The sequence below is a fragment of the Urocitellus parryii genome, chromosome 9, assembly GCF_045843805.1.
Source record: "Urocitellus parryii isolate mUroPar1 chromosome 9, mUroPar1.hap1, whole genome shotgun sequence".
Taxonomy (NCBI): Eukaryota; Metazoa; Chordata; class Mammalia; order Rodentia; family Sciuridae; genus Urocitellus; species Urocitellus parryii.
In genome coordinates, this window is record NC_135539.1 from 67,720,112 (window position 1) to 67,735,863 (window position 15,752).

The 15,752-nt window shown below is 39.0% G+C and overlaps 1 protein-coding gene across 1 annotated transcript in view; it reads left to right on the forward strand.

Moving 5' to 3' along the window:
• Pdss1 (decaprenyl diphosphate synthase subunit 1) overlaps positions 1-15,752 on the forward strand; it is a 34,596-nt gene that overhangs the window by 14,674 nt on the left and 4,170 nt on the right. The window contains exons 6-9 of the mRNA XM_026408592.2: positions 1,442-1,553; positions 1,651-1,760; positions 10,538-10,618; positions 10,755-10,868. Of these exons, the coding sequence (XP_026264377.2) occupies positions 1,442-1,553; positions 1,651-1,760; positions 10,538-10,618; positions 10,755-10,868 (417 nt within the window). The remainder of the gene's footprint in view (positions 1-1,441; positions 1,554-1,650; positions 1,761-10,537; positions 10,619-10,754; positions 10,869-15,752) is intronic.

A 15,752-nucleotide genomic window follows, 5' to 3' on the forward strand; every position in this document is an offset into this window, starting at 1 on the left:
GGTTCCATTTAATTCTTCAAACCTAGCTATCTAGATCCTTGTGGTTCTAGTTTCTAGTTTCTGTTATAACTTTTGGGCCTCTAGGATCCTTAGGGCCAGAAAGGAAAGAGGTAAAGACCCAGGAATCTCAGGCGTCAAGTTGCTAATGCTGTGGCGGGTAAATGGGTGGGTATAAGTGTGTACATATATGTCATGATGTGTCAAATTACTTTATAAGTGTATACTTACATGGTGCTAGCTTATGTGATATGTGTATTATATAAAAATGGTGATTAATTAGTAAACATACACTGAATGTTACATGTCTCTCTTTTAGATACAAGAGAACAGACAATAAATACCTAAAATGGTTATGTTGAAAATTCTATGGATTAAAATTTCTGTGAGCTCTAGCATTTATGACTAATTCCAGTAGGACTTAATAACACTTAAGCCATATCTTTAAATATGTAAATTAATGTGAGTACATGATTACAGCATGTTATTCAACTACATATAATTTGTGGTTATTTGCTAATACTTTGTGGACATCTCATGATCTAAAGTTTGAGAAAGTATTGATTACCTAATAATCAGTGAAAACAATATTTAATTGGGCTGGGAGTATAGCTATGTGGCAGAGAACTTGACTAGGAGGTGCCAGGACCTGTGGTTGATGCCCAACACTAAAAGAATTTGGGGTGTGACCTATGAATGAAGGGCAGTGTAAAATACTGCAAAGAGTATTGAACTTGGAGCAAAATATCCTTAGTTTAATTCTCATTGGGAAAAAAAACATGCTGGGATGCTAAGTACTAGCAGAAATGTTCCTTGTCTGGGTCCTCCAGGAGTGAAATGAACAGGACAACGCTGCTTGGGGTGCAGAGTTCAATGGTTGTGCTTACTTAGTCAGAGGCATCTGATCAGACTGCCATAGCAGAGAAGACTTCTTGGAGGTGGTATTTGAGCTAATTTTGCAAATTGAGTTTGCAAAGTGAAAAAGGGGAGTGTGTGTGTGTGTGTGTGTGTGTGTGTGTGTGTGTGTGGCTGAGGATCAAACCTAGGGACTGGAGTATGCTAGCCAAGTGCTATATCACTGAGTAACACCCCAGCCCCCAAAGAACTTTTTGAGCAAAAGGAACATTAAGTGAAAAGGCAGAATGACGTGGTTTGAGGGAAGAGCAAATGATCCAGTATAGCTAAAATGAAGGCAGCTGCATTTTGGTGGCCTCTGGGGAATGAAGTAAGAAGGTAAATTCCATTCCCTTTCCATGACTAAGGTAATATGTGAGTCAGCTCAGGTCAGACAGTGGCCCAAATCTGTAACTGATTATTATGTAATCCTGCTGAGAAAGGAGGAAACTTACTCTTTCCTATTCTGCATTCATCCTCTTGACAAGACAGCTTCGTCATTGACTCCATTGCTCTCATCTTTTTATTTGAGTTTTTCCTCTTTTTCTAGGCTGTTCTTGCTGGAGATTTAATTCTTTCTGCAGCATCTATAGCTCTGGCACGGATCGGAAATACAACTGTTATATCTATTTTAACCCAAGTTATTGAAGATTTGGTGCGTGGTATGTTGATTTTAACTCTTTTTTTTTAATTTATTCAATCCTGGTATTTAGCAGGCAGTAAAACCATATCTCAAGAGACCTTTTTCCTTCTTTTCAGGTGAATTTCTCCAACTAGGGTCAAAAGAAAATGAGAATGAAAGATTTGCCCACTATCTTGAAAAGACCTTCAAGAAGACCGCAAGTCTGATAGCCAACAGTTGTAAAGCAGTATGTACGTTCTGTCTCTTTTCAAGTTAAAAAAGTCTCATAGCTCTTTCTTGGAGCTAATTGTAGAAAATATATCACTGGAAAACTGTGGCAAAGTGCTTGCCTAGCATGCACAATGCCCTGGGTTACACACACACACACACAACTTCTACTATGGGCTATGGTTTTTAATTTTTGCTTTTTTTTTTTAATATTTTTTAGTTGTCAATGCACCTTTATTTTGTTTGTTTATATTTGGTGCTGAGAGTCGAACCCAGTGCTTCACACATGCTAGGCAAGTGCTCTACACTGAGCCACAACCCCAACCCCATTGCTATCTTCTTTTGATATGCAGCCATTAACTATTCTTTTTATCTTGCCTCCTAAGAATTGAATCAAAATAAGCTTTATATTATATCCCCAATTTATTGTTCAAACTGTAACATTCTGAACAATTTATGGCAATTTTTTTCACATTTGTTGTCACATTATTTCTGACATTTTTACCTTTAGAAAGTTATGAAGTGTGTTCTACATATTTTTTTAATAGATAGTAGATCTTTCCAATATTATTATATGAAATATAAATAAGCCTTATTTCTTCAGACTATAAATTGATGACTTTTTTGTTTTGTTTTGTTTTGTTTAGTACCAGGGATTGAACTTGGGGGCACTCAACCACTGAGCCACATCCCCAGCCCTATTTTGTATTTTATCTAGAGACAGGGTCTCACTGAGTTGCTTAGCCCCCTTGCTTTTGCAGAGGCTGGCTTTGAACTCGTGATCCTCCTGCCTCAACCTCCGAGCTGCAGGGATTACAGGCGTATGCCATCACACCTGGCTACACTGATGATATCTTAACATTAGTTAACATCTTTAATCCATAGCCTAAAAGGTGTAGTATTCATTGTTAAGCACACCAATGAAAACCAATGTCTCCATACAATTTCATCTGAGCGTCTCTCAGCCTAAGGGATACAGAGATAAGTAATCATCCCATGTGATTACTGCAACAAGAAAAGAAGACCTCTGAGGGTCAAATGGAAATTGCTTTCGTGACATGCTTTTAACATGACTACAATTAAAGAGAGCTTTTTCTCAGAGTTCTCCAGTGAATAAGTCCCTTGCTAATACCATCTCTGTTTGATAAGTGTCAAGAAATGTGTAATTGTGAGCCGGGAAAGAATGAGGACACCACTCTCTTCCTAAAAAAGATCTAATTGAAACCCTAAGGAATGTGAATTATGTAGAACATGCTGGCCACAATCTCAGCCATATTTGTCTTTTTATTGAAAGGGCTATTATGTTCTTATTTCTAAGAAATTACAAGTGTGGAGTTTTTTATTTTTTAAGAGATGAAAATATGATAGATACCGAATGTTAAATAAAAGAATTGCCTATTTAAAATGGGTGCTTTAAAGCTGTTACATTAATCCTTCATTGATTATTCCACCCCAGATGACCAAAATCTGCATCAGGACCCATCATAAGACACTCTAGTATGTTAAGTGAGAAGTTCATTGATAATTCCTAAGTTTGAGACTGCAGTTTAGAGGCATGAGCAGGTGGGGGGGCTATTGGAATTAGAATTGCACAAAGTGGACAACCGCAGGCACAAAGGAGCAGTACTGCCTGGGGCCAGAACTGGGACTGATTCACTCAGTGCCAGAATCCGAGGAGATGTATCTAAGTTATTTAAGTTATTAAGGAAAGATTTAATTATGGTCACTATCCTCTGCTTAAGAAGCCAAAGATAATGCACAGGTATTCTTTTATAAATAGTACCGAATTCTTCAAAGATTTTTAGCAAGTAAATAATGAACGTATGAACATGACTCAACCTTTTATTAAAAACAAAATACTCTTAAGCCCTCCACTAGGAGTCATGCTGGCATCGCCCCAGAACCATCTATTTTTCCATGTAATTTTTTCCTAAACCCCAGAGCTGTTAGAATAATAAAACAAAATCATAGTGTGTTCTCTGAATAAAAGCTTCTATATTTAAGTGCCCATGGGTGGAAATATTCCAGTGGTGTTATGTATTGAAAATTGCTATTTTTATGTACTCTTGGTATTTAAAATGCAAAGACGTGAGCTCCGAAGAAATGCATACAAAGCAAATTAAACAGGCCAAAAGAGGGAATCAGAATGTAAAGATTGGTATTATTATAGAAGAACTAGCGGGTTTCCAAAATGTTTTAGGAATTGGAAAGAAATTTACCAGCTTCTAATTCATTCTACCAAGGACACCATTTTTCCCCTACCATCTTACCCCAAGCCACCTTATCCTTTTTAACCAACCACTTTATTATAAACAGGAATAATATGGAAATCTAAGAGAGGACTATCTAGGGAGATTGTTTTTGTGACTGATGTTAATTCTAAAAATAGAATTAATTAATCTTATGTTCAAAAAAATGACTGGGCATTTATTTAGACAGTCGTGCAAAATACATTGTATAGCTTACCAGTAAAAATGATGACTTGTCCAGAATATTGTTTGGAATGAGAGCTGACAAGTCGTGTTGTCTGGCCAGTGTTCTTCAGCTAGACAGTGGTTAAGCTGGGACTTGAACCTAGAACTAGGTAATCCTGCTTTGTTGTTTTTCTTTTTTCTTTTTCTTCTTTTTTTTCCCCTGGTTTGGTTTGGTTTGGCTTTGTAGTACTGGGGATTGAACTAGGACCTCGTACATACAGGTGCTCCACCAGTGAGCTATATCCTTGGCCCTTTTTCCTGGGTTTCTTTTCTCTCCAGCAATATGTGTGTCCTGGAATCATTGGGGTTTCTTCTTGCTTTATTTTCAAAGCTCTAGAGTGCTACCACAGAATTTTGTGTTCTGGATCATATTAGCAGAATGCTGAGTTTTTGTTACTGTATATGAATAGACCTTAGTCAGATTTTGTGAATTGTCCAAATACAAAATAACAAAAGGGAAAAAATCTTTTCCCCCAGGATCCATTCCAGGATCTCACGTTGCCTTCAGTTGTCATGAGATCTTAGTCTCTGTTGTCTAAAGCAGTTTCTTAGGCTTCATGTTGTGTTATTACCTTGATGTTCTGAAGAACACAGGCTAATTATGTTGTTGAGCCTCTCAAGGTGTGTTTGTCTGATGCGTCTCAAGATTAGATTCAGGTTGTGAATGTGGCAGGAGTACAACAAGCAGTGCTGTCCTCTCAGTTTATCACCTCAGGAGATGCCTGATGTCTCTAGCTCCTAACTACTGAGGTGCACTTTGATCACTTGGAGAGGGTGCTATCTGCCAGGAGTCTTTACTTTAAAGTTAATATTTTGCCCTATTTTTAAGGAGGCATTTTCATATTATGTAAATATTGTTTCTCATCAAACTCTCACCTGCTGGTTTTAGCATCTTCTAATGATTCTTTCCTGAGGCAGTTATTACTATGGTGGTTGCCAAATGGTGGTTTTCCTGTCGTTCCTTCCAAGTCACTCTTCTACAGTAGTGTTAGTCTTCTGTTACAGGTAGCTCTTGTCTGGATGAGTCTTAGGTTGTTATTCTACGGATTATATATAACCCTTTATCAAGGTTTAAAGCTTAATTGTCCCATATTTGGCCACGGGGGGGGGGGCGGGGGGAGGCGCTTTAATCTTGCTTCTACATCTTTTAATATGTTTCCAACATTCTTTTGGCACTTCCTTAATTTATGGCAGGAGATATTCCAGGCGCATCTTGTGCTTTCCAGCCCTGGCTTCCGTGGAGCCCAAATTCTTTTTGGTGGAGATGATATTTAGAAATCAGAATTTGGGACTGTGTGTCACTGTTTCTAGGCCCTGTCGGTGGAATAGCTGGGACATACCTGTGTATGTGTTGTGTATGTATGTAGTGTTACGGTTTAAATCTGGATTCTCCCCCAAAGGCTCATGTGTTGAATGCTTTGTCCCTTGCTGATGGTATCATTGGGTGGAAACCTTGGGAGATGGGGTGTGTTTGGAAGAGGTGGGTCACTTGGGGCACACCTTTGAAGGGTATGCTTTGTCCCTGGACCCTTCGGTCTCACTGCTTCCTGGATGCCCTGAGGTGAGCACTTCTGATCCACTGTGTACTCTCCACCATGATGTTCTGCCTCACCAAAGTGACCATGGACTGGAACCTCTGAAACTATGAGCCAAAATAAATCTTTCTTCCTCTGCGGTTGATTTTCTCAGGTATTCCTTTATAGTGACAAACAACTGACTAACACATATGGATATGTACATTTCTGTATCCACCCAGATTTCTTTGAAACCTTTAGGTATCCTACTGGTGGCTCCAAATCCACCTCATCCCTCAGGATTCATGATTTATTCTAGCATTCCATTTTTCCATATTTGTAACTCTTCCCCAACTGTGAGAAACTTGGTTCCCATTCTCCACAATGTATTTATATGCTCAATCCTACAGTATCCATAGGACTTTCAAAATCAAAATGTGAAAAACAAGCCCAGTGGCTAGCATTTAGTGTTTTGTTTACAGATCCTTTTGTTTTTAGCTTGAGGATAAATCAAAGCACTGTTTAAAAGTTATCTCTCCCAGCAGTGTGGTGGCACCTGTAATGCCTGTAATCCCAGTGGTTCGGGAAGATGACGTAGGAGGATCACAAGCCCAAGACCTGTCTCAAAAATTAAAAAATGAAAGGAGCTGAAGATATGGCTCAGTGGTTAGGCATGCTGGGTTCAGTCACTGGTATCAAAATAATAGTAATAATAATTCCTCTCTCCTTTCTGGTGTGGTTATTATTTGAAAATTTGGATCATTTTAATTCCATGTTAGGGGTTCCTTCCCGTTGTTACTGATTTTGTTTGTTTTGTGTGAGGGTCTTGTTACTCTTGTTATTTTGAGTATATGAGACATTAACATTGCTCCAAAAGTCAGAACTTACAAAAAGCCAGCTCCCCTTTCTTTTTCTTTTATGCCATCGTCACTCCCCCATCTGCTGCACCCAGCTTGTGGGTGACTAGTCTCATTATTTTCTGATTCCTCCTTCCTGTGTTTCATTTTGCACAAGCGAACAAACACATGTCTATCTTTTCTTTCTCTTTCTTACAACAAAGAATGCACGGGTCTCTGTGTTTGTTTTGCTTTTGCACCTTGCTTTATTCACTTAATAATATATTCTGAACTGATACCATGATGATTATAGAATCTGCCTCATTTAAAAACAGCTGCAACTGTATCTATTGTGTGGATGTACCATAGTTTATTCAGCTACTTTCCTATGTTTGGGCATTCAGGTCTCTGGTATTTTATCATTATTAATAACATTACAATGACTAACCTTATGTAAGAGTATTTTTGTATTGTGAGAGGTATGTGTTTTGGGTTAATTTAGGGACAGTTGCATTTGTGGCTTTGTTAGACACATAAGCAAATTCCCTGTACAGGCTATAACAGTGTGCATTTCTGTCAGAGTTGATGAGGGTGTCTTACTTCTTTCCCACAGCCTTCCTAACTGAATACGGCATTAGACTTTTTAGTTGTTCCCAATCCAATATATGAGGAATGGTATCATGGTGATTAATTTGTATTTCTTCTAAGTGAAGCTGCACATCATTTCATATGGTTAAGGGTCGTTATTATTTCTTTAATTTTGGAGAATTATCTGTCCCTATCTTTTGCCTATTTGATCTTTTATCCCCTCAGTTCTTAAGAGCTCTTTATAAGTTATTAGTTATTTTTCTGTGATGTTATATGTATTTTCTCTGAATATTTTCAGTTGGTTTTGACGGTATCCTCTTTTGATATTTTCTGTGATAGTAGAGTTTCAGTTCTGTCTGCTGTTTTTAACAAATAAGATTCAATGTGTACATTCCTATCCAAATATTTCTCTTAATCCATGGTGAAGAAACAGACTCTTCAAAGATAGAAATCCTTGCCAGGTGCAGAGGCACATGCCTGTAATCACAGGGGCTCAAGAGGCTGAGGAAGGAGGATTGCAAGTTCCAGACCAGACTTGGCAACTTGAGCAAGACCCTGGGTCAAAATAAAAAGGGCTGGGCATATGGCTCAGTGGTAAAGTGCCCCTGGGTTCCATCCCCAGTACACCAAAAAAAGATAAGAGATCCTTATTAAATATCAAATATTTTGCCCTCTCCAATATGAACAGTATTTCCCAATTTTTCTGAGAATCTGATGCAAGGTGTGGCCCTTCCCCAGAAAGAAGCATATATACACACACAGCACAACATGGCTGTGGCATCTGCTTCGACCAAAACAATCAGTGAAGCTCTACTTTCTTTGACTTACTCATTCTCCATTTTCTACCCACTTTCAGAAACGTGAGCATCTCTGATGCTGAGCAGTGTCCTTTTACATTAGCTTACCTCCTTGCCACACATGTGTTGTGCTTTGTTGTATGATTTTCCTATTTGTAGTTGTTTTCGGTTAGATTGCCACAGATCCCAACAGTTCTTAACCTAGTTAAGGGAACAGGACTCTGAGGAGGTCTTTGTGCTACAGGAGTTGAAATGTGAACAGAAATGTTGACCCTTCACTGTGTGTGAGGTAGAAGCTGCCCGCTAGTGAGGAGCTCATGGCTGTTTGGGCAGATGTGAGTGGGGAGGGGACATGGCAGGCAGACTTCATGGCTTTATGCTGACTTGGGGCATGTTCCTTGACCTCTTTGAGCTTCTGTTGTTCTGTCTGTTGGAAGCAGTATTACAAAAGGATATAAAAAAAAAAATGGTATCTGAGGCCAGATGCTTGGATTTAGATTCTGATTCCAGCATGTCTTTGAATGTAACTCCTGTTCCCTTGGCATCTCAGTTCCTCAGACCTCACAGTGACTTCCTGTGCAGTGAATCTTAGAATGGTGTCTGGTACAGAGCGAGTGATCAGAATTTGTCAGTTTTTCTCATCATCAGCCACGTAATAGTATTTATGGGATGTTGTGAGCTTTAACCAAGATGATACAAGGTGCTAACAATATATGCTCCGTGTTAATCCATTAACAATAACATTAGAAGTAGAAGACCTTTTTAAAAAATCTTCCATTTTTTCAGTTTGTATTTCTGAGGGGCTTTATGTTAAGAAGACAGCATTAATGTAGCTACAGGAGTGTGCTTCATTGTCAGTTATTTCTGCCCAGTTCAGCATATCCCAAGCTGCCCAAATCTTGCCATGCTCTCATTCTTTAAGCCAATTTGATGGATATCTGAGCTTCCTTCAAAGTTTCTAAATTGTTTCCTATGTCTCATAGAGAGTCTTTAATTAAAACTTGGAGCCCCAGATAGGTCTATTGAAAGCAGTTACAAGCTTATTATTCATTCAAATAAATGAAAAACTGACCCTTTATGGTGTGGGCAGTTTATCCTGCACTTTCAGCTAAGCATTCTAGTCACAGACTTAACATTGTCAAAAAACATTCTCCAGGCTCAGGAAGTTATATGATCTAACTTTAAAAAGCAGAAGTGAGTGGACCCTGCCCAGGCTGCTGGTTCTGGATCCAGTGGACAAGGGGGATGAGGGGTAGATTATAAACACAAATTGAGTTCTAACCAGATGCCAAGCAAAATTACTGAGGCTTAGGTGCAACATCACATTTACTTCTCAGCACCCCTGTGAGGAGTGCTTTTAATACCTACATTTTACAGAGAAAGGAACTGAAACATAGAAAGCTTAAATAGTATGCCATAGTCACATGGTTGGGGTAAGGGGCATAAATCAAACCCTGCTGGCAAACTGCAGAGAGTGCCCCACTGTACCATGCTGATGCCTGAGCAAAATGGGTTCTCAAGCACAGAGGTAGGGACTAAAGGTTGGGGACAGGATTATTTATCACCAGTGATCATTACATGAAGACCTCCATCTGACTTTCTCATTGAGAGTCAATGTAGACATTTCCTCTCCAGTAAAGCAAAATGAGCACCCCCTTCCCTCTTTGTATTTTTACCCAGTCTTTGTTTTCTGAAAATGTGGCCAAGCCTGCTTAGCATGCTTAACAGAGCAGTGGGAAGTACACTCAAGCAGCTGGCTAGTTATCTTTTGAGTATTAAAAAAGACTTTTGAAGCTCTTTTTCTCCAGAACCCCACTAACAAGGGGATAAAACACTTGTTACACAATTATATTAGTTCTTGCAAGAGAAATATAGGAAGAGTAGAACCAAGGACAATCCTTCTGATAATGAAAGAATAGAATCTGAATGTCTGAAGCACAAGGCTCGAGACTGTTGCAGACAGAGCAAGAAACAACTGCATTCAGAAGTAAGTGGAATAACCAAAATTTATTAAAAGAAAAGAGTACAGATGGGGAAATACACATCATGTGAATGATTTGATGAGATATCTCCCCCTAAAATGAAGGGTAATCTGTAGAGGTTCTTTAAAGCCAACAGTATATTGGGCCAGTGTGCTGAGTGCTGGAAGCCAGTATTTCACATAATGGAATCTGTTTCTTTTTCACATCACAAAGGTTTACTTAGCCTGATAGCAGAACTGTCTCCTAATAGCTCAGTTTTTCCCAGGCAATGAGAAAGACTTTATTCTGTTGCAAAGAAAGGGGGAAGGGTAAGGTTGTTTTCTTAGTATTTAAGTAAACAGAGGGTGGGCTAGCTCAGTGATAAGAGTGGTTGCTTAGCATACATAAGGCTCAGGGTTCTATCCCTAGCACCACCAAAAAAAAAAAAAAAAAGGTAAGAAAAAGAACATTTATTTTGTACTTGTTTTGTATCCTTTTGGGATTCCTGGTTCTACATAATCTAGCCTCACAACTTCTTATTTAAGAGAATCTTCATCTGACTCTTTGATCTAGGGTTTGGCCTTGTTTCTGGCTGCCAGCAGCTTATCTGAGAATCTTTGTTTCAGGTCTCTGTCCTAGGATGCCCTGACCCAGTGGTGCATGAGATTGCCTATCAATATGGAAAAAATGTGGGAATAGCTTTTCAGGTTGGTGTGTTTCTTATTTAAAAGAATGGCAATGTGTTGGGACAGCAAGTACTCTCCCCCCAGTGTAAAATCCCTACAGAGTAGCAGTGATGTGGGCACTGTGGTGCTGTTTACATTGCCTTTTTCTTCTCTCTAGCTTATTGATGATGTATTGGATTTCACCTCCTGTTCTGATCAGATGGGCAAACCAACATCTGCTGATCTGAAACTTGGGTTGGCCACTGGCCCAGTCTTGTTTGCTTGTCAGCAGGTAAGTTTTACACACTCCCTTTGATACACTGTTATGTAGCTTTACAGAGCCAATGTCTCTGGTCACATCTGATGGAAAGGCTGAGATAAGGAGTAGCTAAGGAGACAGATAAGAGACCACAGATCTGGGTTTGATCCTGGTTTTAGAACTGAGATACTGGAGCCAGTCATTTTTACTTCTGAGCCTTATCTGTAAAATATAAAAGATTACACACTTCTTCCCCAGGTTGTTTCGAGGATTAACTGAGAGAATACTTACTATCTTGTAAATTGTTAGGTACCATAGGTATTTTATTTATTGTAGTATTAGGATTTATTTCATATATTGGGCACTGGCTAGGTGACTGGTTCCCACATCTTGATTGTAGGACTGGGCTTTGGGTGTGCCTCAGGGCCCATTAAAAAGGGGCCTGTAAGCCTGAGAAATTCTTCAGTTCCAGAAGTTTAATGGGACTGTTCACTGCTATGAGGCATCAGAGCCTCAGCCTTTGCCTCAGAATGTCAAGAAGTCAATAGAATCCACTAGAATCACAGTTCCTTCTTTCTCCAGATTGAGGGATGTAAGGAAGTAAGTAAAGCTGCCTTCATATTCTCCTTAATATGGATGAAAGATGCTGCTGTGACTCGCAAGGCAAGACATTTCCACCAGGAACCATGTTTTGGTTCCTGGCGGCACTGCTTTCGGCTGTGCCAAGTGTTATCTGAAATAAGTGGGACACTGGCTGGTGCTTGGACCATTTTTTAAATAGATTTTCACTTAGAGGCATTGGGTATTTAGCAAAGCAATAAGATATTCATCACCATTTCATTAAATTAAATACTACCTTTTTGATTTAAAATTTATAAAGGTAAATCATGTCTTTTGTAGAACTCGTTGATTCCATTTTGATCTAGAGAAGAGCGATCATCTTGCAGCTATTATCTAGCAGAGCTGCTGCCAGAGTGATTCAATCCCAAGGGAGGCTGATATCCTGGGTGCTTGATCAGGTTGCCTTGGGCAACAGCAGTCAATCAAAGAATAAAGGCTGTGAACAGAGATGTTGGGGCATTTGATAGAAACACCATTATTACCAGGCTTCGTTCTCTTGAAAAAATTTGAGGCTGAAGTGAGAAGTGTGCTATAAACGGGTCCTTTCTCTCACTGAGACTAACCAGTTTCAACCTCAGGGAGATTATTAATATGTATGCCAAATTCTGCCAAAAATTTATAAAACTCCCTTTGACACATTAAAGCAGGAGTGAGGAACATTTCCTGTTTTGCCATAATCCCACACAAAAAATACTCATTAGCCGTGTAAATGTGAGGGTAAGCCTGAGGTTAGAAAAAATTAGTCACTGGCTACCAGGACTGGTAAAACTACATACAGTCTCCTCAGACAGTGGCTGGTAAACATGGGTGAAGAAGGACACGGCAGAAGTAGGCTGACACAGCTAGTTTGGCAAAGATTCAGTTGGGCCCTGAGATTATCAAGATAACTAAGAGCATGCCTTTCCTTATAAAAAGCCTCCAATCTGCTACAATGTTGTGGTTGCTATATTTTTAGAAATCTCAACAGTTACACTTTTCATAAGCCCCATCATACTAACAGTTGAGTTCTACTAAAACCTTAAGATGACTGGTTCAAGAAGAGACTGGCCTTTTCTGATTGTTTCACTGTGAACATATTTCAAAAGAAATTAATTTTCTCTACACAAGGAAATAATGGCTAATTTTGCCTTTAGATATAATGGTGCAAAGTGGGGAGCAGTTTGAATGAACTCCTCCTACATATTGATCTGTCGATAATGTGTGATAAAAAATAGTGGGTTTGGTGGGAGTTAGGGGCAAAGAAAAGGAACAAACAGAGTTTCGAAGCCCCAAACCATGATTTTATGTGTGTCTCAGTGGGAAATCCCAGGGTCATGAGGCATCCACTCATTGTCACCAGACAGCACTTTCCTCATCTGCCCATAAGGCAGCTGGGAAAGAGAGTTAAAAAGGCACATTGTAGCCTTAAAAAAGGGAACACATGATGAAGCCAAGCAGGAAGTAACTCTGCATAAGACTCATTTCATAAATAGATTGGTTTTTGTCTGGTGGTACAAGGGCCAGAAGTTAGTCAAATGTGTATTCATAGTTAGTTAAACATGTAATTGTTTTCAAATAAAACAGCAAAGTTAGGCTATACTAATGGATTACAGTGTCAAAAAGGGATTCTTAGCAAGAAATTTGTCAGAAAAATTATGGGAGCCATGCCCAGTGGCACATCCCAATGGTTTGGGAGGCTGAGCGAGGAGGATCGCAAGTTCAAAGCCAGCTTCAGTAAGACACTGTCTCAAAATTTAAAAGGGCTGGGGATGTGGCTCAGTGGTTAAGCACTTCTGGGTTCAATTCCCAGTACTCCCACCTTCACCCCCAAATTTATGGGGCTTATCATTTTGAAATTTTGGTTAAAACAAGTTTCAAACATAACATGAGGAAGTACAGTATCTTCATTTAATGAAAATGCATTCTTTTTAGTTTATAAAGGACTCTTTCATACATTATATCTAATCCTCTTTGTGGTAGATATGGTGATGTCTGTTCTACAAATAAGAAATTGACGCTCAAGCCTGGCCAAAATCAAACATCTGGTCAGTGGCACAAAAGGCAATTGAACATGGCCAAGTTTTCTAGGACCAGCATTCATTTTACTACATCGTGAATTATTATTACCACTGATAATGTTGCCAGAAGTTATTACCTGATGAGCTTGTGTAATACCCAATAGGTCTCCCCACAGAGCAGATAACCAGTGTGCCCGGCATTGAAAATGCAGTGATAATGCTCTGAAGTCTACTTTTTCTTATTTGTGATTAACATGCCCATTTAGTAGAGTAGTTCTAAGGTGTTTGTAATCCTTCTCCATAGGTAGGTGAATTTTTGTTTGTAGATTAGTCTTTGACCTTAACCATTTACAAACATCTGCTGAGTCTCATTGGTATAGCACAAGCAATATTGGGCAACTGCCTTTTTAAGGCATGCTGGGTTATCTTGAAATTAGAATTTGCTGGATTCTGCAATTGTCAGAAATTCCCTGGGTTTGGGATTCTAATATTCTTGGTATCTCTCTAAAGATGTTTTCTGATAATAGTTGATACAGGGGATTTAACAAGTTTAGGGGGTTGTAGCTCAGTGGTAGAGCCCTCATCTGGCACGTGCAAGACTCTGGTCTGTTTTCAGCACCACCAAAAAAAAAAAAGAAAGAAAGAAAACTTTCAGTATTACTGGACAACAAAAACCTTGTTAAATTTCTCAAGAATATATTGATTAGACCCTCATCTTCAGAAATAAGATGGAAGTGTTTTCTTCAGTGAGACTACATTAGTTTGCAAGATCTTTTTGAAAACTTTCTTTTCTTCTGTTTCTCTTACTTGATGTCACCTAAATGTCAGCATGTAGCTGTACTTTCAGCTGGCATCACCATCCCCTGCACCAGCTGCACAGGCTTTTGCTGTTGTGGTGACTAGTTGGTGCCTTAGAGTTACCCAAGTTCTGTTTGGGTAAACACTCCAATTTACTGATCACCTTTGTAGGTTCATTTATGGGCAGATTTCACAGTTGGACTCATCCACAGGTTTTCCTACTCTTAAAAACAGCCTAAACAAACAAAAATTTTCTTATGTTTTCATTAAATCTGCAGACAGGCAGCTGTTCTTCCTGTTTCTCATTTCTTCTCCACACACACACTTTAAGGGGGATGGGGAGTAGTGCCTAAAAGAAGTTTGATATTTGCATGTTAAAACAAACAGTCACATTCAATGCAAATATTTTTAGTATAAAAAAAGCATCAGAGAAACCACCAATCAGCACATTTTACCACTTGCTATGTTGCAGATAAAGTTTATACACTGTAAACAAGGTAAAATTACTCGAAGCCTAGTGTCTCAATCAACATTATAAAGATAAAGCATTCTAGCTGCCCAGTTTGGGGATGTGCTATTGAAGAATGTAAACAAATGCCTGCCTCATTTGGCTTTTTACAACTAATATTGAGGCTTTTCCTGAATTGTTTCCAGTAAAGCTTAAATTATTTTATTTTTAAAAGACAAATAACTAAAGCAAATTGTTGGTTTTAAGAACTAGCCAGTTGTTGGCTCCTTAGTTTCTAGAAGCATGTTAGCAGCCTCTACACTTTTAGAACTTTGTTCTAATGCATACTTCACTGTTAGAAAAAAATCTTCCTCATGTGTCATCATTTGATTGAGTTTTTTCTATGTGTGCCCTTTTTTCTTCCAGGATTACTAATATCAGGGTGATGGTTGCAGGACAATTTATTTCATCCTTCAAGTTCACTGCCAGGGAAAAACTGGCAACTGCTGTAAGCACTGACGTGTCTAAGACCAAACACATCTTACCTCTTATTCCATGGAATGACAGACTGTTAGAAATCAAGGATTTCAGATCACAAGATAGATGAGCAAGCCAAGATAGGAGATTAAGGAACTCATTCAGCTGTGGCACCTGGTGGCAGACCAGGACTAGTGTTTAGGAAGTGAAGTGATATTTCTCCTGGTTTCCTTATTATTCCTGGAGGCAATTCTCCAAAATAACTGCTAAGTACTATAGAATACAGTTTATATCTTCAGAATCTTTTGTGCCTCCCTGCTTTTTTCCTCTAATTACCATCAGCTTTATTCTGACCTTTTTCATAGTTCACTACAGTAACCTGATTAAGATCTAATTATTAAGGTTCTCAACCTGGGCTGCACATTAAACATGCCTAGGCCTAAGCTAAACCCTAAGCCAATAAACTGAATGAAAATCTTTGGGAATGGGATTCAGGCAATGGTATTTTAATTTCCTCCAAAGACTCCAATATGCAGTCAGCACTGAGCACCACTGCTCAGAGCCACTCCACACACT